Genomic DNA, 23,021 nt, shown 5'->3' with positions numbered 1-23,021 from the left:
ATTTCCTACCCCCAGTCCCCTTCCCTTAATTCCTTTTCACCAGGAAATATAAAAGGTCCCTTTTGACTTCTGTTTTCCAGCATACCAATAAAGACCCCAAAGAAACAAGAACGCATAAGGAAGATGGCAGCAAAGCGGTTCTGGAATTTGGAAAAACCCCATCCTTGCCCTCCATCCCTGGCCTTCACTCATCTCTACCTCAGAATCAGAGCTACGTGGCCGCCTCAAAATCACAGACAGGTAAAAGAAGAAAGTCCAGGGGTTAGAGATCTCCTTGGAGTGGGGTAGTCTCAGAAGTGAAGAAGTCAGAGGGTGACCTGGTGTCTTCTAGATGCCTTAATGTCCCACGTTTCCAAATTCCATCAACCCCAGTCAGCAAGACCAGTGGCAATAGAGTATGGCAGTTGTAATCTTGAACATTCTGAGGGCACTTGGTAGTAGACCTGTTGTGCTTTCCCTCTGTGTGTTTGTGTGTGTGTGATTGTGTGGTGATTTATGTAGTGCATCTTAGATGCTGCATTAACGACCTGCTCTGGGCAGTGTTCCTCTTAGCCTGTCCCTGCAGAACCTGCCTTCTCCCTTCTGCTGATGGATCCTTCTCTTTGTACTCCTGCGCAGCTACTTCAGTATCTCGAAAGAAGAAACGGAGAATGGGAACGTATAGCCTGGTTCCCAAGAAAAAGACCAAAGTTTTAAAGCAGAGGACTGTGATTGAGATGTTCAAAAGCATCACTCATTCTCCAGGTGGCAAGGTGAGAAGCAAGAAGAAGGTTGCCAGATGTATAAAAGGTGGCGACAAAATGCCATAAAAGGGACCCGCTGGTCAGATAAAGCTCAGAAAATGATTGAAGAACATGTCTGTGTTTCCATGCCACTTGTTCCTGATTTGCAAGGAATTTGGCCTTAAGAACATAAGAACAGCCCTGCTGGATTCCATCCTATTTTGTCCAGTGTTTCTTTTCTCGCAGTTGCCAACCACAGATCTTTGGGAATCCCCTGCTCAGGATGTGGACAGCATTCTCCAGTATTTGTTACTTGGTAGTTATATGGCTACTTGGGGATTTAGGTAATAGCCTGTCATTGTGGGAATAAAATCAGTTTGTGTTTCTTCTGTTTAGAAATATGTACATAAATAATTAGCTCTTTAACGTAAGTTTCCCTAGTTTCCTGCCTTCTGCTTGTATAGGATTATAACTCATCATTTCTGGGCAGCGTGGCCTTCAGATCTTCCGTAGGAGCTTCTACCCAACATACCTGAAAGGCACCAAATCCTCTTGAGAAGCAAGATTTAGATTTGGGGCCTTCCTTAACATCTAAAGTTTGAATGTTAACTGAACCATGGTCTGGTTAACCAAGGCCCACTTAACCATATTGGCTGGGTCAGTACCACACACTAAGCCAAAACCAAGTTTTATGATGGCTTAGCACGAACCAGGCCTTTGAGTGGGTGTGGTCACTCAAGAACAAATGTTCTCCATCTGAAAGACCCGGGTTCAGTTTCTTGCATCACCAGGTACACCTAGGAAAGACTCCTTCCTCTTTGAATCTGTAGAGAGCCATGGTTAATTTGTAGAGACACCATGGAACCAGGTGGCCCAGTAATTTGACTTTCTCTATTCCGTAAAGTGTTCAGAAATAAGTTGCAGTGGGGCGTGTCCATGAGCTCTAGACTCACGGTTGACCTTTATGCATGGGAATGTTCAGGTTGAGAAGGATGATGGCAGTCCACATGTGAATGGGGAAAGATTGGATGTTGATTCCGAAGAAGATGATTCGGATGAACTGGAGGAAGATGATGAACGTGGGACAGATCAGACAGCTACCTTTCCTGTGGAGGAGAACAGAACTGCTAAGGAGAGAGATGCTGTGGATGTTAGCAATACCAGAAAGGTGATCTGAATGCTGCTCTGGAGGATTTTAGACTTTGCATGAGAGAACGTGGGACTGGCTTAGATGGCCTCTAAGACTTAGTTCACAGTGTGGATTTTCTTTGCTACCTCCTTAATTCTTTGCTTATCAAAACCAGTGTCCCCATTTCAGCTGAGGCATTATAGGTATGCAGTAACCTTTTCTGCTCCACTGTGCTACTTTAGGGAGTCACAGGTTCCAACTCTTCGTGTAGCAAGTGTATTCTGTGCCAATTCCTGAGATACAAAATCCTCAGGACTTGGCATTTGGCATCATTTGCCGATCTGTTGCCAAATCATAAGGTGATCAGAAGATGGTGCCCTAAGGCTTGTCTCTTGTAAATCTTTTGCCCTGGGTTGAACATCTGCCCCAGTAGCTTTCTCAGCTCTATCCTGAAGACATGATCAGAATGCCTACATATGAATTTTACAAATGAAATGAAATTAAATATATAACAGATTTTCTAGTGACTAGTAGCAGCTATCTGCTGTGGTATTTATTATGTGAGTATGTTATGATGGTTTGTGTACCTGGTGGATTTTTTTTTTTTTTTGCATATAGGCATTTAAAAAAAAATGCTCCCCCTTGCCCAAATTTAGACTATATAAGCAAACTGGAAATTTGCTGTATTAGAAAAAAAAAACACTACTTTTTTTCTTTCTAACCCTCATTCCTTTTCCTCTGCAAACTTAATATATTAAAAGCATCGTATTTTATATAATTTAAAGTCTTATGGAAAGGTCCATAGTTCAGATGTAGAGCAGACATGCTTAGTGTTGTTACAGGTCTTCACTGTCCACAATGAAAAAACTCAGAGTACACTCTTACTTCCAGCTTGATACGTGTGTGTTGTTGATGTATGGGTTCCATCACACTGGACCATTGGCCATATTGGGGAAAGATGAGACTCAAAGTTGGAAGACCAGAGGGCACTCTTTCTTAGATCTGAGGAACCTAAAGACAGCATCTGAAGACAATTTGAGAACCAGAATTTGGGACTTGCTTAAAGTAGCAGATAACATGAAGGACTTCTATTTTGGGCTAACTTGTCAGGAACGATGAAGGATAGGAAATCTGGTGCTTCCAGGTATTTGGGGTCACATATCTCAGTGTCAGTAGAACTGGCAGAGTTGCAGTCTCAAACCCCTGAAGATCCCAATTTGGGCTGCAGACAGTACTGAGTAAATGGATTCTGCCTGTGAAGACCTGTAGCTCCAATTCCTGACATTACCAGCAAAGAAAGATCAAGGAGCAGGTGACAAGGAAGATTCTTCCTTGCCCGGGACTCTGCAGAGGTACTGTAAGTCAAGATAGAAGGTAGTGGACTTGATAGCCTAAAGGTCTGGTCAGGTGTAACCCAGTTTGCTTGATCCTTTCAGCAGGTGTTGCATTCTCTGTTTTCACTTGATCTTCTTTGGCTGTCGCAGATGGATGACGGAGAGTCCGAGGAGGAGCAAGATTCTGCAGACTCTGTCGAAGAAGAGGAAGACGGTGATGAATCGGACTTGGTGAGTGCCATCTTCTGAGGACCTTTTCCTACTCAGTGCTCACAGAAGGAATGATGGCGAGAAGCCCAGCACCATCCAGCCAGCCTCCAGTTGCAAGGGAATTGTTTGTGCCAGACCACTCTGTTTGTTTTTTCTCCCTCCTTCCCCTGCTGATCCGGTTTGCAACCATTTGTTTGCTTTTTTCCCCCTTGTTGGTTTCGAGGGAGCTGCGGACTGCCTGTCTCTCCAATAAAAGTTTGTTGCTTTCTTGTCAGGCCTCAGCAGGGGTCTGCTCTTGGTTGCCAGGTGCCAAGACCAAGGCGCGGTCCAGACAGGCATGGCCAGAGCTGGAAGAAGCAGGACAGAAGCAGGCACGTAGCCCAGACAGACCCTGTCCCGGGCCAAGTTCTGCAGGAGGCAAGGCAAGGCACCGAGAGGCTGTTGCTTCTGCTGCTGCTACTGCTGCTGCTTGTAGAGAGCCATCGCTCAGACTCTTGGGCTTCAGTGGACCAGGATGGGCTCCCCCCAGCCCTACCACTAGGCAATTGCCTGGTGCGTGTTGGACTACAACTCACATCATCCCCTGCCAGAAGGGCTGGCAGGAGGGATGGAGGACGTTGTAGGCTACTGCACCTGAAGGATCCCAGATTGGGGAATGCTGGCTTATGCATTGATTCTATGCTTACTGCAGCCTGTATGGCAGCCCTTACTTCATGGCAGGAAGATTGGTAGGAGAAGTGGAACATCCATGGTGCGATGCTGGATCTCTCTCCACTCCTTCCCCCCACTGATTAAAGACATGCTTCCCCAAGTTCTTTACATTTCCTGTTCTGTTGTTCTGCAAATTCTGGCTTAGATTTCAGATCCCTGGTTTTTTCCTTGGGCCCATTCTTCTTCTTCACTTAAGTACAACAATAGTTGACCTCAAGTTCTAGATGACCCCATGGCTGTCCCTGTTTTAACGTATGTCATAATGTATTGAAGTTGCTGAAATCTTTCAAGGTTTGGGGACTTTTAGGGATAGGGGCAGCTGAAGTTAGAAAAAAAAATTAGTCGATTCCTGATTTAGGTGGTGGGTTTTGTCACGAAGGCATGTGCTGGGTTTGCACGTGGTGGTATTCAGTTGAGAACTTTGCTGTGGTGCTCACTTGGGGTGAATTGTTTAATTGAGAATCCTTGATAGTCAGGGGCATTCACCGGGGGAGGGTATGTCAAAATCCACAGGATGAGGTCCCAATAGGCCCAGTATGTACAGAAGGGGCATGGCTCAGTTGAGGCACATGCCAGCCATCTTGTAGATTTTGACATCCCCATGCAGACATCCACGTTGACAGTACAACAGATTGGTAGGTCTACTCCAATCATTGTCTGGAAGTATGCACATTTCTGTGAGAGTTCCACAGATTCTGTTGCATTCAGATTCTCATAGCACAGTTCTATGTATGTTGGCTTACAGTGAAGTCCCAGTGTGCTCAACAAGACTTACTCTGAAATAAACATGTATAGGCATTGAGGCTGCATGGTATAGTCCTGTCCATAGTTTTTCTACAGTCAATCTACCTGTGTTCAGTGGGACTTATGCCAAAGAAATTATGTTTAAGATTATAGTCTTGGATAACAATGTTCCATATATCCATTCAGAAGTTAGTTATGATTTCAGTGAGGGTCATTCTCAAGTAAGGAAATGTATAGGTTTGAAGCCTTGGTCTTTGCATTTTGCCCATCCCTTATGAAAAAAGTCCTAAAATACATTGGCTTTCCTGGGGTTGTTTTAGATTTGTCTGTGAATGCAGTTATTTGGCCTCTCAGTGATTGAAACTCAATAATTATTATTTCCATCCTTTGCCTATAGGACGAAAGTGTAGTTAGGAAAATGCAGGTCTGGGAAAATCAATTCTTCAAAAAAAGAACGAATCATCCTGATTGGTGCAAGAGATTCAACGTTCTCTTGGACTGCCTTTCTCTTAAAGGATTTTTAATTTACTGGTTTTTAAAATTAAACATAGAGGACTGTCTTAAATCTTCACATATTAATATATGGCCAAAAGAGTTCATGGAATGTAACAGTAAAATTAGTTTTGCAATGGCTTTATAAATAAAGCACCCTATCTTTCTGGAAGATGCATGCAAACTGAACTCCTCTTAGTCTGTTCTCTAACTGAATTAATAGTTACGTTACCAAGGTTACCCTTCCCTGCATGGCTTAAAGAATAACTCAGGTTTGATCACAGTAAAGCTTCCCACTAAGTGAGGACTGACAAACCGTGATGTGAGGTATCCCTCTGAATCCATGACCATGAATCACAGTTCAATTGTGGTTTAGAGAGCTCCCTATAATGTAGTGGTTGTACTGGAGCTACAGACTACAGTTTGATTAAGCTGATGAGCTGTTTTTTCATAAATCCACTCTGTGTGAGAAGAGGAGCTCGGTTTTAACTTCTCGTTGATGGTTTGAGATGGTTGCCTGATTTGCACACAGCAGTAAGCCATGTGGGTTACTAGAGCATACCATCCATGAAGGCTTAGTGTTATATGCAAACCAAGCCACTATGGCTTATTTATTCAACAGACTGATCCTGGATTATCCTGGCAGATCTAGACAATATGATGGGGAAAGAGGTTGCAAGGGAGGCTGAGATCATTCACCTGGAGGTCATCCAGGTTAGGTAAGACTGGCTTAGCATGATGAGCAGAGAGGACACCATGTTCATGAGGACACCATGGGGAAAGAGAGATTAAATACTGAATATATATGTTTGCCTAAGGAGACAGAAGGGCATTTGGATCTTTCTGTCCTTGAGGCTGGTGGTAGACTGAAATCTTCTGTCACATTTGAAGGTAGGTACAGTTTGAACAGAAAGTGGTTCTCTCAGTGAGCCTGTAGCCGAAGAAAGATTGTGTCTCAACCAAACAAAAAGCCTTCCTTTGTCTCCAGAAGACATGACATCTCACATCTCCGGCTTTGAAAGTGATTGGTCACTCTGCACTCATCCCAAATGTGGATTTCTCCCACCTCTTCCTAGTTGGGATATCCTCAGGCCCTGACACTGACATTATACTTCTTGCGGTCAGGATTGTGCTGACTGTAGTTCATCTACTGCTTTCTTCTAACCATGAGTGTCTCTTGACCTGAAGAAGATAGACTGTTTCCCTTTGCAGTACGTCATCAGTGTATTGAGGGTCTTCTGTCCTCCATTAAAGGGTCTTGGTATAACACAAATGGAGTTATGGTGTCTGATCTAAGTCTTCCTTTCAGTTGCTTCTCCAAAGGTTCTTCTCGCGCCAAGAATAGAAACAAAGTCTTTCATTTCTTTTCCCTTCCCCACCCTCTTCATTTGTTTAATATCACCTTTCAGGGCAAGATGTCTCTTCAAGTGAATCTACGGGATCTTATAATAATATGCAAAACTTGCTGTTGTCTTAAGCAGCAGAATGAAAATGTCTCATTTTGGTATGGACCACATCACGTCAAGAACCTGATGCTCAGTTGGCCAATACAGTTGAGTTATAAAGCAGATTGCAAGATGTGTCTCTTCAGGAGACAATTAAAAATGGTCGAGTTGGTACGAAGGAAGAGAAGTCAGCTATACTTCCAGGGGATTCCATAACAACAACCCTACCACCAAAGAGGTTTTAAAGGGAACTAGCAAAATATTTCTGCCGTGATCCTTTGCAGAGTTAAGCATGCTTTAAAAATCTGATGATTTCCATAGCCAGCCCAAACATTTTGCTGCTGGAGTTGAGGGGGGGCTGTTTAGGATACTGTCATGATTAGGGCAGAAATATGTGTATGTTCTCTTCCCAATAATAAAAAATAAGATGAAGGTTGAGGATGAAAAAGTAAGTTGCTGGGTTTTTCCTGATAACCCCTATAGCTAATTTTTCCCCTCTTCCCTCTGTCTCTCCCCCCTCCCCGTTTCTCTCTCTCTTTGGTTTATTCTTGATTACAACTTTCTTCTTGCAGTTGTAAAGGCAGATAGGAGACTGGGTGCAATTTAGTTCCGATACAACAGGTTGAACAAGTGTAATGAAGCAAAACAGTTAAAGGGTTTTTTTTCCCTTTTCTTTTGAAGATAAGCCTCTTTCCCCTTGTTAGTTCTTCTGGTAGCATTGAAACCTCTCAAATTTGAGTTTTTTTCCAGAAGGTGAATTTTATCTAGCGACAAATTGAGTTGGCCCATTGGGCTTAGATTTCTTCTGTTACTTATGATCATGGTTCAGTTCCAGCCTGCAAACACTAGCTGTGCTTAGAGATCCTGTTGCAAGAGGTGGATAGGAGACATCGGAAACGGTAGATCATCAAGAGTTTCTGTTTAGCAGCAACAGAACAAAACCCTTCTCCATTAGCGTATAATAGCAAACTTGCTATTATTTCAGTGTGTTTCATATGGGAGTCTGAAGATAACAAACTTAGCTTCTCTAAACCATTGTCTTGAAATTTGAAATATTGGATCCCATCTATATGTTCTGACTTTGATCCTGGTTATAGAAAGCTGCAATTTTGAGTTACATCCCTCATTGAATTCCTTTTTAAATTCCAAAGGTGGCATTGATTTTTTTGACCTGTTATTGAAATATTTTTGCCTGCGAGTTGATACTGAGCCACTATGATACGTAATGCCCAGAACAGCATACTGTGGCTTCAGGTAAGTTGACTAACTCAGGATCCTGTTAAACAATAGTTTTCCATTTTGGACATAATGGCAGAATTGCAGTTAAAGCGGACCAGGTTCAGTTCTCCCAAAGGACCGAAGGATGCATCTGTAAGTCCATCTCTTGTGCTTTTGAAATTATGGTCTATTAAGCTAGGAATGTTGGCTCCAAGCCAGCCTGTGATCTGTTTTATCCTCTTCGCTGGGTTCTTTTTGTTTCTGGTTTGCTGAGGTTTGCTGACCTGCATGCTACTTGTAACCTTCATATCCCTCTTCCCCAAATCTGTGTTTGTTTATTGTTACTGATCTATAGCTAAGTATCTTGTGTAGGGCCAAGGTGGAAGGCTACGTCAATCTTTGTTGTGGTGGTTTTCTTTTATAATTGATTCATTTTTAGGTACCTTGCACTCAGATGGAAAGGCAGGGCAAAATATTTTAACAAATCCAATGCTGTAAGCTGGGAGTAAAACCATCTTATGCTATGTGCCTCTATTATAGCATGTACTACGCTAGGGAAAAAACCCACGAAGATAGTCAAAGTTGCTTAGATTGGTAAATTTGAACAAATGAATTAAGCCTAGCATTTGGATAAGCTAAACTAACTATCTTTCTTTCTTTCTTTCTTTCTTTCTTTCTTTCTTTCTTTCTTTCTTTCTTTCTTTCTTTCTTTCTTTCTTTCGTGGGAAAAGCTGGATGGCCACACTTTCTAAGAAAATGGGGCTGTTATTTTTTTTACAGTTTTATCCTGCAGTGTACCAGCATTGAATCCTTGGCCTCTGTTGTCTATTATGTGATCTTTCAGGAAGCAGCTTTGTTGCTAAATGTCGCTAAACTGTGCTCCTCTGGTTCTAGCCACTTTAAAGAAAAGGGGTGGGGGAATGAAGACCACAGTAACCATGGCATAGTGGTAGGCCAGGCCTCCTTTTCCTAAAGCAGATGGTTCCTGTGGTTTTGCAGAGCTCTGAATCCAGTCTCAAGAAGAAAATGATGAAACGGAAAGGGAAAGCAGAGAGTCCCTGGTTGAAACCCACCCGGAAAAGGAGGCGGAGAAATAAAAAGAAGAAAGCCAACATCTTAGGTAATGGACTACTCTTTTTTTTTTTTTAATGTCTTTACTGGAGACCCCAAGGGAAGGGTGGGTAATGATGCTCTCCAGGAGGATGGGTGTGGGGATGCAGGCTGATAGAACATCTGGAGCCTGCAAGTTGCCTTCCTCTCAGATCTTGGCTGCAGTGTGGTCTCTTCCATCCTGTGAGACAGAGGTGGACCTTTTTGCCCCTTGGTTTATGGGGCAGGTTTTGGAATCAAGGCCCTGAGACTAATCCAGCAACTTGAGAAAGCCCTGTGGGGACTTCCTCTTTTTTCCAAGGCACAGGCAGAAAGAGAGAGAGAGAGAGAGAGAATGGCTGTATCCAGAGGTGTAATTTGGAGTGGGTGGAAGGAGGGTCCATCAGTACTTCTACTGGCCATTCTAGGTGAAGTTACTGGCTGCACTGGGTTGTGTTTTTCCCAGTCTTGGATGTTCTCGTTCTGGGATGAGAAGCTGGTGTTTCACTTGTTCTTCCTTCAGGAGAGGGTTGTGGTTCTTGAGATGATTCTGGACTACAACTGAATACCTTGGATCATTTCCCCATAGGGAAGGCATGGGGATGGTCCACAGGTCAAAACTCACACTACTGCAAGGCCCAAAGTTCTCTTTGTCCTCAATGCATGGGGCTGCTAAACTCTGATTCTTGATCGCAGAAGTTCTGCACGCCAGTCTTGCAGGTGTTCAGGCCTCTCTTGCACTCCCTCTGGGTGGTTGCTAAAATATAATTTTAAAAAAGAGCCATAATTATGCTATCCATTTCACCAAAATTATTGGGGGGTCTTCTTCTCTTCTCGTTGGCCAATAGCAGCAGGATGGAACAGAAGGAAGTGGCAAATGATGGGGAGGTGACCAGTGGAGCTGGCGTGATGCTCCCTTTGCTTATTCCTATGTGGCGGGGAGGCGAAGGGCTTTATGTGTGCGCGCGTTGTGTGTGTGTTGGAATGTGTGTGTGAGAGAGGTGGAAGTGCAAATGGAGAAGAAGCGTGAACTGGTTCCCACACATTAGTTTTCATTAGCAGGCTCCGCCTTGCTCAACAGGAGGCTGCGATTGGCATGCAGCAGTCCTTTTTGCATTCAGCCAGATGTCTTCTGCTCCCTTCACCTCCTTCTGCATGATTGGCTTGTCTAGTCTGGCTTGGCTCTTCGGGGTTTTTGCATCAGAGTAGGGTGAGCCAAGAGGAGCCCAGCTCTTTCCTTCCATCTTCCCTCTGTGCCAGGCAAATTTCTGCTGCTAGTGCTGTGCAGAAGCAGGCAGATGTCTCTGAAAGGGAAGGGTTCCTGGTCGCTAACAACTTTCCACTGTGCAACAGGAGAAGATCTGCCCCGATCCAGGCAAGAAGAGGAAGAAGTCAGCCTCAGAGATCAGTGGGCCCAGCTGTTGCATTTTAATTGTTCTCTCTGCATCTGTATTTACCGATTCTTCAGCGGGTGTAGCCTGCCTACTGTCTGTTAGAGATGAATGTGGCCTTTAGAGAGAGAGACACATGCATAGTTCTTTCCTGGCGTTCTCAATCTATATATATTTTAAACCCAGGTTCTGAATCTTACAAGCCCCCTTTGGGGAGCGAAGAAGGAGCTGGGCAGGAGAACAACATGGAATACATGGAGGTGCCTCTGCATTCCCTGGATCTGCGAGTAAAGGGAGTTCTGTCTTCGCAATCAGAAGGTGAGTGTGTCAGGTTTCTAAATATGGCCATGTACCATTTTGGTTCTTTGTTTCCTTGGGTTCATTTCTCCGTATTAAGACGATGCCCCCTGGTGGCTGCTCATAGGAGAATGAGAGGAGGCTGGCGTCCCTTAAAAAGAGAGAGAGTGTCACACAAATGGATCCAGTGGAGGGAGTGGCAAAGTAGGAGATCCCTTGGCCCAGCAGCCTAGGGAGAGAGTAGGGATGTGGGAAATAAAATCTGTTTGGAGGACACTTGAGACATCAAGGACTAGGGTGTGTTTGGACGCTGCAGGACCATTCAGTGCCGTGGTGGTGCCTCCCAATGGCTTTCAGCTCTGGTTTCGTCCCTTTCGCTTTTCTACTGACCAGGAGTAGCCTTTCTTGTCCAAGACAGTTCACGTTCCATGAACTTCGATGAGCTTCCTTGGAGGCTGGGCATTTTTGCAGAGCAGACGGAACTTTCCAAAGCTTTGCTCAGCCTGGGAGCCTCATCTGGCTGGCCCAACAGCAGCCTGTTGCCCAAGGTAGCATAGCTTCTGATCTTCAGTCTGGAGACCTGTTCCGCCATGCCCACACCATCCTGGCAGGTTGTGTTCCAGAAAAGCCTGAGATGCAGACATCCCCTTTCCTTGTTGGATCTTCAGCTTACCTGTCTGAATCTTGATTCTCCTTTGGATTCATTTATCTGATTAGTAGATGGAGCAAACCCTCCATTCCAAAGTCCACAGTGGTTGTCATTCTTGTGAAAGAGGATGGAAAGGAGACTCTCTTCTCTCCCTTCCGACCTGTTAGAGCTTTGGCAAGACAAAGCGTATTGATTTTGAGAAACTGTGGCACCCACCTTATGATGGAGCGCATCGATTTCAAGCAGCAGCTGCTGAGAATCTGCTCTGGGAATCTAGTTCGGGAAATAATAGATCAGCTTAACCATTTGGAGCAGCCTCCAGGGTTTCTGAATTGCCTGATGGCCAGTGTAGCAGGCCAAATGCCCCTATCTGGCTCTGACAGCTGAATTCCTAAAAATCGAAAGACTGACATGCTCCTGTCCCTCCGGAAGGCTGCAGATGTCTAGGTTCAGTAGAGGCACCTTGGCGCAACCTTCTTCAACCTTGCATCTTTGGAATGTATTGGACAGCAATTCTTGTAATCTCCAGGCAGCTGGAGGACAACACAGCTAAATAGGAATCTCACAGAATATGGAGCAAGTGGACATTTTTCACAACAAAGTGTCCACAAGGTGCCATCAAAGTGTCCTTCCTTTCCCTTCTGTAACTCCTCTTCTAACATGCATACTTGACTGCGAATGCAGCATGGATGTCCCACAGTGCTTCAGATGCATGGATGTCTCACCATGCTTCAGATGAAGCTGTTCCCCCCTCTCCCAGGACAACAGCAATCATGGTGTCCCACGTTGCTATCCAGAAACACCTTTATTCTGTGACTTTCCTTATTAATGTTTCAGTCCTCCTCCTTAACTTGGGACATTATGTGTGGAGAGATATGGAGGGAAAGAATGGCTGCAGTGACCAGGGGCTGAAATAGTTTGCCACATTAGGATTAGGGAAGGTCATCTTGAAACAAGGAGGACAGATTGCTCCTGTGTTTATCTTAGACTGGTTGAAATCCACCAGAAAAGGAATAGGTTTGAACTTGTAGCCAGTTCAATATGGGGATTATGTGCTTAATAGATGCACCCTCAGTCCTCCTAACGGGCACAGCCATAGCTCCAGCTGAGTTTTGAACGTCCCTAAAACGCCAGGCTCTTCAGCACTTCCAAATCTCTTGTTATAATTGAATTGAAGTGGTGGGCATATTTTTCCAAGTGACCCGCTGACGATTCGCAAAGGAATGCCTTCATTCTTCAGATTTATGTCTAGCTCGTTTCTTAAAATCATTCACCATGTAGATACAGGCATAAAAGCTATTCTAGGTACATTAAAAGCAACAATTGTCCATTATTTATTATCTCTTGGCTGGCTTGCTAGGTTTACATCCAGCCCTTCCTCTCTTTCGTTGTTTTCCCCTTAACAACAACCCTGTCAGTTTGGACTAAGACCGATCCAGAGTCATCAGGTAAGCTTCCATGGCTGAAGGGGACCTCCCTAGTTCTGCTCCAGTGCTTCAGTTGATACACTCTACTGAAACTTGTTTAGTTATCCAATAAAAATGCATTGATATTCTTGTCTGGAGGCTGAGTCATGGCAACTGGACTTCTTTTCTTTTTGGTAGAGACATTTCACTACTTGTCCAAGCAGCTTCTTCAGTCTAAAAAAGTTGGTTTGGGGGGGGGGGCATGAAAGGCGTCCCCCTAACCAACTTTTTTAGACTGAAGAGGCTGCTTGGACAAGTAGCGAAACGTCTCTACCAAAAAGAAAAGAAGTCCAGTTGCCATGACTCAACCTCTGGACAATTCCACCTGGATGACTGAGAATCTTCATAAACATCGATATTCTTCCCGTACAGTAAAGCCTGGGAAGATTGAAAGCAAATGTCTTAGGAACTGCTCAGGAGTCATGCTTAATGGCACCATCAGAAGGACAAACTTTCTAGCACAGGTGTATTCTCCCCCTTGTATACTTAGTAACCCATCCAGACTTTCCCCTATTCGTGATTTGTGACTCTCTTTGTAAAACTTGGCTAGCCAGAAGCCAGCTAGTCCTGCTTTGCTGCAGGTTGATTAGGTTGATGAGGTTCTTTGGGAATGTGGGATGTGCTTCTCGCTCTCTTAACCTCCTGTAGGAACCTCTGTGTTTTTCTTTTTTCCCCTGCAGGTCTTTCCAATGGTCCTGGAGCAATGGAATCAGACAGTCTTCAGGAAGTGCCTCTCTGCAGCTGCCGCATGGAAACTCCCAAAAGCCGGGAGATCACCACGCTAGCCAATAACCAGTGCATGGCCACAGAGAGCGTGGATAAGGAGGTAATGTCCCTTTATGTCTCCCCTCTTTTACTTATGGGTGACAGTTGGCATGGTCTGGTTCACCTGCATGTCCAAAAGAGACGTTCAGTCCTGTATTAGGACTTTGAGCCTGTGCTTCAAACACTTAAGCTCCTGTCCTGGGACTGGGATGGGTTAACTGTTAGGAGGCCGAGCCTATCTTGAGCTTCCCAAAGCCTTCACTTCTGATTGTGAGAGAAATGGAGTGCGTTGCGTGTCTCGAAGTTCACTTTTGTCCTCTGATGAGAGTTTTTCAGAGGGGGTGTGATGTAGCGGTGGGGTTCTCGCATCATAAAGAACAGTACTTTGGAATCGCTTGGTATGTGGGCTGAATTCACACGTCTGTCTAAGTACAATCTGAGTTTGGTTGGTTAGTTTTGGCTCAGTGCACTCTATGATTCCTGGTAGTCATGGTTTGTCCAGTCTGTCTTACGGCTTACCAAGTTGGTGAGACCTCAACCAACAAACCACATTTATTCCAACTGAGGCAAAAGACAGTGGGTGCACTCCAGATGGGACACAGAGAACAGGAAACCATTGTTTATGGAGGGAATGTTAAGATTTACTTGCTGTTAGGAGCTTGAAGCTCACCTGTTTCCTGGAACAAAGCCCTGTGTGGTGGCACTGCTCTTGTAGAGAAAGCACCCGCAAGTGTGTTCACAGCTAGGGTACAACAAGAGAAGTTGGGTGTGACTGGGTTGGCTGGGAATCAGTGCAGGAAGTGTTGTGGAACAAGGTGCCCATCAATCTTTTTTCTCTCTTTGTGATCTTGAATGGGTTTTCACTAAGTTCTTTCTTAGACCTTGCTTTCTTTTGGCCTCTGGTACCTTCTGGTTCCTCCTGCTGCCCCACCATTGGGTTTCCCCGGTAGGCGACCTTCTCTTTCATAGCCCACGAGACGTCTTTTGCTCCTGAAGACTTTCTCAGTAGCGGCTGCTGCAGCGGCTTATTCCAGTAGGGTTTCAATTAGCCACTGCTGAGTTAATCAAATGCTAATAAATGTCCTTGGCTAGGAAGTAACTGGCAGGAGATTTTCTAACCAGGATGACCTCTCGTTGGAGTAATAAATAGGGTTAAAAAGCCGGAACGACTGCTTTCTGGACTCTCAGGTTGGCAGCTTTTGAACTGGGGAGAAAAGAGGTACTGGTGGAGAGTCGGGGAGTTTTCAGATCGAATCAAATATTTATTACGGTCATAGACCAGCCTAGGGGTGTTTTCATATCTAGAGTGAAGAATAAAATATTCTAGAAAAATAAAATATGTTGGGCAACCTATTACCCTCCTGGTGATTTGGGCTTCAGCTTCTGCCTGTCACAGCCGGCATGTCCAGTCACGAGAGATCATAGGAATTGTAGTCCAAGGCTGTCCTAGATCAGAAGTTGACATGGCCAAGCAAAGTGGAGAGCGAAACCCTCTACTTGCTGCACTAGCATAAGAGTATTAGAAGGAAAAGCCAACCCAAAGCTGTAGTGTCAAGAAGTGACTTGCGGTAATGATTCGGCTGTTCAGGATAGAACCTCATAGATTGTTCCCTGTGTTTAATCTCAGTTCACACACTTTTTAACTAGCTGGTGCATGAAGAATATGGAGAATCCCTTCCCCCCTAAAAGAGAACTCAATGTTTTGGGTAGGGAGGCTAAAAAGGTTTTCTAAAAGCAGATTTGGGGCCAGCATTTGGAAGGGGGAAAAAAAAAAAGGAAAGAAGGAGTTTCTTTCTCAAACAAAGCCCATCAGAGTTTGGACGTGTAATCTCTCTCGGCAGAAACGATCCTTTTCCTTGGATGACTTTTTGCATTTTAATTAGGATAAGTTACATTTTTATGTGAGGCTCGCTCTTCTGTCAGATGGCCAAATGAGATGTAGCTTCCACGGGTTGTGGCCCAAAATGAATTGTTGTTCGGATATCAAATTGGCTTGGGGCTCATGCGATTTGCTGCCTGCCTAGGTCCGTTGTGTGAAAGGGCTCCCGACGATCACGGTGGGGCAGAGGAGGCCGTATGGTTCCCTCTTCCACATGCGCTAGCCAGAAACCTCTTTTCCCTCCCTCCCTCCTCTCTCCCTACCCCACCTCAGCTGAGCCGATGCACCAACCGCGTGCTGAAATACGAGCTGATGCGTGCATCTAACAAAGTCCAGCTCTTGGTGCTGTGCGAGGACCACAGAGGGAGGATGGTAAAACATCAGTGTTGCCCAGGCTGTGGTTTCTTCTGTGTGGCGGTAAGCATCTGAAGGGAAGACCTTGGTGCTGGATGGCCGGGGGGAAAACGCTGTTGCCTCTTTCTGGGAGACAGTTGCCATCTTGTTTTCTCCTTTCTTTGGGGAACAGTTAAAATCATTTTTAAAAATTCCTGGAAGGTAGGCGGGCTGGGTGGATGCTGGCACTGATCTCCGGGTGCCCCAGCACCATGGGAGCGAGTCTCCTCCTAAAACAATGTCCTCCATACTTCCTTACTGGAAGAGGGTGGCATTCTGCAGGGCAAGCTGTTCTGCAGGGTGTTTTGAACCCACCTGGGGGCATGGTGTAGAGGAAAAAGCCCACTTTAATCAACAAGTTGGTTGGGAAGAAAGAAAGCCAAGATGGAGCCTTTGATTCTTGGGTTTGGACACATCAAAGGGGAAGAACTGGAGTTCTGTTGCATTGATTGGTCAGTGAGGCAGCAAGGGCTGGACTTCAAAGCTGAAATCTAGTGTTTAGCAACTCAATGTATCTATCCCCTGGGGATAAGAAGCTGCTAGGATCCCTTGAACTAGTAGCACTGATTGCAGGGCCTCCTTTTGACTCTTTAAAAAAAAAATTAGGACAGGGGGCTGTGCATCTTCCTGGTTATAGATTTTATCTGATTTTATTTTTCCCTTTTAAAAATGCATTATTCCTCTCAGCGCTCCTTAGTATTTGGATGGCAAAACCAGACTCTTTTATCCCTGCAGGACAGCGCTCTGGTTTTCTTGCATTCAAGGGGAGTTCACACACAGACTCAAAAGAGCAAACTTTTGTCCAGGAGAGGATGCGTAGGACAGAATGAGAATGGGGTGGGAGCAATGTCGATTGAGCTTTTCACCAATGAATTTGTGCAACGTATCTGTCTAAAGAGACACTTTGGAAGACGTTAAGATCACTAAACCGAGGGTCTAAAATGAGCTGCATCACTGGGGTAGTTTTATAAATAAGACTAATAGTGTTGCTGGACCAGACTAAAAGTTGTTTCAGTTCTGTTTTCAGTTTCCCATACTGGCCAACATATGCTAATTTCTCCTTCCTAGGTTGAATTTCCCTCTAAAGCCCCTTAAGGCTGATTTTTGTCTGTTGCGTTGCAGTGCAGTAATTCTGCAGGCACTTAACTCTTCTTATTTAGCAGTTGGGTACTTTTTCAAAGTGAGAGAGTGCACAGTATACAGCCTTTCAGAGGCTTGGCTGGTGTGGGTCTTCCGGGCTGTGTGGCCGTGTTCTGGAAGTTTTGTTTCCTAACGTTTCGCCAGCATCTGTGACTGGCATCTTCAGAGGGCAGGAGCACAGACAGGAGCAGTTCTCTCTGTGCCCAGGATGATGTGACCCTGTTGTGGGTGTTTATAGAGATCAGCGAGGGTGCCTGAAGGGGTGTGTGTGGGGGTAGTGGGTGGTGGGGGTTTGGGTTAACGAGTGGCTGCTAGTTTTGGTGTCAGAATATATGTGTATCTTCCTGGGGGTTAGGCAGGGTTTTTGAAGATGCCGGTCACAGATGCTGGCGAAACGTTAGGAAACAAAACTTCCAGAACACGGCCACACAGCCTGGAAGACCCACACCAGCCATCGTATTCCGGCCATGAAAGCCTTCGACAATACATTTCAGAGGCTTCTTCAGTGTTACCTGTGGACTTTTAAAAAAAAATATCAGAGCACTTGACTCATTGCTAAGTCTAGATGTAGTTTTTTCTAGGCCAGGAGTTTTACAAGGTGCATTTGTTTGGGGGCATTCTAAAGTGCTTTTCTCCATTTGGGGGGTGAAGGCCAACCTGCTGGCGCCAGTGCATTGAGATGAAGTTTCTGAGCTCTGGGTGCCAAGTCTCGATTGCTTAGAAATGCAAGAAGACAACAGCAGAGCTAGGATAAAACATCCAAAGTTTGACAAATCTAAGGCAGAGAACTGGTGTCCTTGGGAAGTTTTGGGCTCCCCCTTGCTGGTGGTGATTAAGCAGAATCTGGATTGCCATCTGTTGGAATGACTGTAGCTGCCTCCCACATTGCAGATCCTTCATGGTGTGAGGAGCTGAACAAGTGATCTAGAAGATCCTTTCTAACAATCTAGATAGTTTTCTTGGTGCAGGAATGAGTGAGTTAAAGTTCCCCGTTTCTTGCCAGTCCTCCATCTTCCTCTCTTTCTCCCTCCCCCCCACCTGTTTGAGATCCACACCCATTTTCACTTCCCCAAGGTAAACCCTGTGAGATGCTCTCTAGCCTCTGCATGTTTTGCCCTTTGCATCTCCTTGCAGGGCACTTTCATGGAGTGCCAGCCAGAAAGCAGCATCTCTCACCGGTTCCACAAGGACTGCACTTCCCATGTCAAAGGCATGAGCTACTGTCCCCATTGTGGGGAGGAGGCCTCCAAGGCGAAAGAAGTAACGGTGGCCAAGGCGGACACCACCTCCACCCTCCTGCTGACCTTCGAGCAGAAGAAACCAGGTGCTTTAGAAGGAAAGGCTGACACGACCACTGGAAGGTAAGCCCCAGCAGGTGGTGTCTGGAGAAGTTCTCTCCGCTAACAAGGCTTAGCTTTGGGGTCCCTGCTTGCTTGCCTCCTTTGTACATGACAGGAGAACAAGAAGAAGAAGATGGGGCAGCCTTCTTCATTTGCATGACTGTTTCTTCCTGGGCACTGGTATAAATTGGGGAAAGGAGGAGTTAGGTCCTGTTTGACAAAGCCATGGCCATGCTCATCCCCTCCCTGCCCCAAATAGCTGAAGCCAGTTCTGACAGTACAGATAGTCCTTGCTTATCGACCATTCATTCAGTGACTGTTCAAAGTTACGACGGTACTGAAAAAATAACTTTGCGGCCCATTTATGACCTTCACAGCATCCCTCAGTCATATGATCATGATTACAGTCAGTGTGCCTTGTCCTGTGCCTGACCTGTGGTTTTTTTATGTCTTTCCCCCCTTGTACAGCAGATTGATTGGAGAGAAAGGGGTTGCAAGAAAGTAAGCTGTTTGCTCTTCCACACATCGAAAGCAGTACAATCTCACTGGTAGTGGGAGAGATTGTCTACAGAAATTGCTTTTTTCCTCCTCCCCACCTCCTCACAGAGCTGAGAGATTGGAGAGGAAGGGATTTCAAGAGAGTAAGCTATTTGCGTAGCCCGTCCATGGCTCTCAGCCCCAGGCTGCTGGCGTGATCTTATTGCTTTCAGTGTGTACAAGATAGCAGACACTTGAGCATCCCAAAGGGCGAGGGAGCGGTTAGGAGGCAAACTGAGTTGTCTTGTCTCTTTCTAACCATAAAGCACAGTCAGGGTCACATGATTTCCCATTTAGAGACTGCTTCGCTTAGCGGCAGATTGCCGGTCCCAATTAGGGTTGTTGAGCAAGGACTACCTGTACTTTCTAGGTCTCCATGAAATTTTTTAACGCTTGGGAACCTGCTAAACAGTGTTTTGTGGCATGGGCTCCTTAAGAGATGGGTTCTAAGGAGGAGTTTTCTGAGAGGGTCTCTGGAGTGCCCTCAAGGGTTTTTGACCATGCAGAGGGTGGTTGGACCCCAGGAAGTGCAGCTTCGCTTCCACGGGATATGAGGTTCAAGTAAGGGGAGTTTCACTTCTTTCTGAAAAGTCGTATTGGACTCCTGTTCTTGGTGATGGCTTGTCCTCACTGAAGCATAAACTGGAACAAGAATCGAACCAAGAGTTTAGGGACCGACCTGCTGTTGGGTCTGTCCACAGGGACCACAGCCCTTCATTTGGAGGCTGTGGGTAAAAGCAACAGCCATCAGCTGCATACAAGACTTGGCAAGTTAGTGCAAAGGGTTAGCTTCAAACCTTTCCGCAAACATCGTCAATTTCTGCTGCACGGTGCTTTTGAACGGGGAGGAGAGGTGGCGAGATAGCGGCCTGTGTCTCCCATCCCTGCCATTTGAAATGAAGCAGCCCGGCCAAGTTCTTGCCGCTGCTCCTCTCTGCATGACGGTTGCATCTCTAAAGCAAGAGTTGGGGTAGATCGGTTAGCTAGGTCTCAAAATTAATTTCTTGTGCTCCATGAGGACGCGTTTATTCCCCCTCCTTTGGAAAGACGTCCCTTTTTCTGGCTTGTGCGAAAAGATGTGCGTGGCTTGACTGTGGGATTTTGTTCTCTTGGGTTCAGTTTCAGTGGGCCTGGAACCCAGCAACCTGAAGAAGGCAGGTCTGAGAGCTTGTCCACCGAGGTGTTTGATTTGGCTGGGACATCTACATTTCCTAAGCCAGCCCCGACTGGTTTATCCCAAGGGCCTGTTAAAGAAACGTTGGAGAGCGCCTTGATTGCCCTGGATTCAGAAAAGTAAGAGCAACTTAGTCGGTGGTCAGGACCATTACTCTGGTTCTAGTGGCATCGCAGAAGGTCAGAATCCCCTGTCCTGGCTCATTCTCCAGACTGCCCTGATTAAGTTTATCAAATCCAGCTAAGCTAACCAAACACTGATGTTCTCTTGGTGGGAATCAAGGTGAAGTTCTTTGGGCGGGGAGGACCATGGAGTCGTTCTCCTCTTCCGTTTCTTGTATTTCAATTCTGTGGCTTGGCTTCCATCCGTTTGCTCCTCACTTCCAGTGCAAAAGGCCCAGTATATTTAAGCAATAAAACGGGATGGCTCTGTCAAAAATAGCAGAAAGTGGCAGTTAGCTACAAAACAAGGAAGTTTCAGCAGAGCGGGGAAACTAGATTGATGTTCTTGCCGATAAAGAAGATACGATGTATAAAATAAGAAAGAGAAAGGAGGGCTTTTCTGGTGCTCAGGAGAAATGAGAGTGTTTTCCCCATGTTTCATTTGTTTTCTTTTGGGGAAGGAGAGGGACAATGTCAAAACCAGAAGCTTCTTTCCAAGCAGTGAGTGGGGAGGAAAGATACATGCTGCAGATCCTTCACAAGACTTTGTTCTCCATCTCTGTGGCCTCCTTTTCTTCTCTCTCACCCTACGCTTTGTTCCCACAGAGCCTGTTCAATCTTTCAGGTCCCCCACCCTGGCAAGCCCCATATCCGTAGGGCTCCTGCTACCACTCAGCTGTCCTTGGGCCTGGCAACCTGAAAGGGCTAGCCTTTGGAGCCTGAAAGTGGGAAAAGTCACAGAAGGAGGAATGCAAGCTTTTTGCAAATTTCAGAGCCCTCTGCCCAGGGTAGAATTGATTGGCGACGCGGTGCCTTGGGCACCTAGCCTTTCTGTGCTTTCCAAGGGTGAGCAAGCTATTCCAGAGCAGGCAGAATCCAGAAAGGCGTTTCTGGTTCTATGCAAGAAGTCGGTGAAGAGTTGACACTCTTTTGTGCTATTAATAAAGCAAGAGAGAAAACAGAAAGGGCTCCGCACCAGTACCCACTTGGAATAACTCTTCCTCCGCCTTTCACAGACCCAAGAAATTACGGTTTCACTCGAAGCAGCTGTACTTCTCAGCCAGGCAGGGGGAGCTTCAGAAAGTCCTCCTTATGCTGGGTAAGTAAGATTCCTCCCCCCACATTTAGCAACACACCTTTCAATTAGTAGAGATTCTTGATTTAATGGATGGGACCTTTAGGCTGGTTTGATGCTGTAGTGCGGTTGTATCCAATGTAGTTTCCTCTGAATGTGTGGCGTTACGACCCTCGTAATCGTCATCCAGCCCAGCCTATGGTTGTGCCAGTGGAAGTTGCACTCCCAGCTTCCAGATCGAGGAATGCTGGACCATGCAAAGGGAGGGAAGATACTTTGTAAAAGAACATATGAGCCAAGGACTAGCTGAAATGAGCGCCAATCAAGCTTAATTGAAACTCTTCCCCGTCTCACAGGAGAGCAAGAGTTCTCCAAAAGGAGGTGGGGAAGAGAATCCAAGAGTGTGACCTTGGATTCTCTTCCTCCCTTCTCAAGTGAATGTTCCTTATGCTGAAACTCAGGGTGGTAATAGTGGGGGACCGAGAAGCAGTAGTAAATGAGGATGCCAAGCAGTGCTGGTTTCCCACTGGTGAGTTCCAGGTTTGAAGAAAGTTTCTTGCTCTGTGCCGCTGCTGCTGTGGACATTTCCTGTGGATTCTTTTTGTGGTTCTGTTCTCCTTTTGCCTTGCTGAGGCTCTGAACTCAGGCTGATTAGAGAGAGAAAAGGGCTATGACAAGGGCTCTCATCAGCCTTGGACGGCGTTGGGTCTAATCTCATGGCAGTGCTAAGACTCAGGAGGCCTGCTCTGAGCATTTCCTGGAGCAGCGGGTGTCCCCCTCCCCACTGGCTACCAACCCTCAACTCCCAGCTTCCTTCATCGTTGACCGTCATGGTGGGGCTGCTTGAAGTTGAAATTCAACAGCATCCCGGGGACCCACGTACGACTTCCCGCACTTCTCTGTCTCCTCTAATACTTACCTCTCCGTAACTAAAGGAAACCTGGTTTTGTTTTGTTTCATTTCCCCCTTTTTGCCCAGTGGACGGGATCGACCCCAACTTCAAAATGGAGCACCAGAGTAAAAGAACACCTCTTCATGCAGCGGCCGAGTCGGGACATGTGGACATTTGCCACATGCTGCTTCAGGTTCATCCTTTATTCAAAAAATTGTTGGCGGGGTGGGGGAAGAGTTGCAGCTCCCTTCTTGAGCAGTTTTCCTAGAGAGCCTAATCAACCTGCGGGGGTATTGAGTGCCTGTGTCTTTCATTAAACAGATGCTGTGTTTGTTCTAAGGCATGATGAACACATTGCAGGTTCCAAGCCTCTGGTGTGGTAGTAATGAACCATTTGGACTGGAGATTCCTGTAACTATATAGGAAACAGGATGCTTTGTCTAGACCCATCATTCTTGCCTACTGGATTCAGGGCAGTGCCTGGGGTAGAATCAAGTAGATTGTTCTGGATTTTCTGCATGGAAGCGGGCAATTTGGCTGTCCATTGAAAGAGTGAGTTTTGTTCATTCTAGCCAGCCTGGTATAGTGGTTTGAGTACCAGATCAGGACCATGGAGAGCCGCCTTCTCATCCCCAGCCTAAGCTCCCTAAGGATGACCTGGATCATCCTTCTTCCTCTGCTTGACCCGCTTGAGAGGCCTGTTGTGAGGAAACGGTTGGGGCAAGTCAGAGAACCGTGTGCGTCATCTTGTGCTCTTAGAAGAAAAGC

General features: G+C 45.9%; 1 protein-coding gene across 8 annotated transcripts in view; it reads left to right on the top strand.

The window, feature by feature from the left end:
- The window catches only part of EHMT1 (euchromatic histone lysine methyltransferase 1), an 85,760-nt gene that overhangs the window by 45,262 nt on the left and 17,477 nt on the right, over nucleotides 1-23,021 (top strand). For 7 of the 8 annotated variants that reach the window (XM_088146961.1, XM_088146962.1, XM_088146963.1 and 4 more), the window contains 13 exons: nucleotides 81-240; nucleotides 619-752; nucleotides 1,705-1,890; nucleotides 3,336-3,416; nucleotides 3,671-3,817; nucleotides 9,005-9,125; nucleotides 10,672-10,803; nucleotides 13,578-13,723; nucleotides 15,815-15,958; nucleotides 18,209-18,435; nucleotides 20,071-20,244; nucleotides 21,303-21,385; nucleotides 22,340-22,446. In XM_088146961.1, coding sequence (XP_088003087.1) covers nucleotides 81-240; nucleotides 619-752; nucleotides 1,705-1,890; nucleotides 3,336-3,416; nucleotides 3,671-3,817; nucleotides 9,005-9,125; nucleotides 10,672-10,803; nucleotides 13,578-13,723; nucleotides 15,815-15,958; nucleotides 18,209-18,435; nucleotides 20,071-20,244; nucleotides 21,303-21,385; nucleotides 22,340-22,446 — 1,842 coding nt within the window. The remainder of the gene's footprint in view (nucleotides 1-80; nucleotides 241-618; nucleotides 753-1,704; nucleotides 1,891-3,335; nucleotides 3,417-3,670; nucleotides 3,818-9,004; nucleotides 9,126-10,671; nucleotides 10,804-13,577; nucleotides 13,724-15,814; nucleotides 15,959-18,208; nucleotides 18,436-20,070; nucleotides 20,245-21,302; nucleotides 21,386-22,339; nucleotides 22,447-23,021) is intronic. The other variant, XM_025172197.2, reaches the window with a different exon arrangement.

This window comes from Python bivittatus, unplaced genomic scaffold (assembly GCF_059951505.1).
Source record: "Python bivittatus isolate LINGU-HERP-01145 unplaced genomic scaffold, Pbiv_v1 ctg000160_np1212, whole genome shotgun sequence".
Classification (NCBI taxonomy): domain Eukaryota; kingdom Metazoa; phylum Chordata; class Lepidosauria; order Squamata; family Pythonidae; genus Python; species Python bivittatus.
Note: the sequence above shows the minus strand (reverse complement) of the source record. Positions and strands in the feature narration are given on the sequence as shown.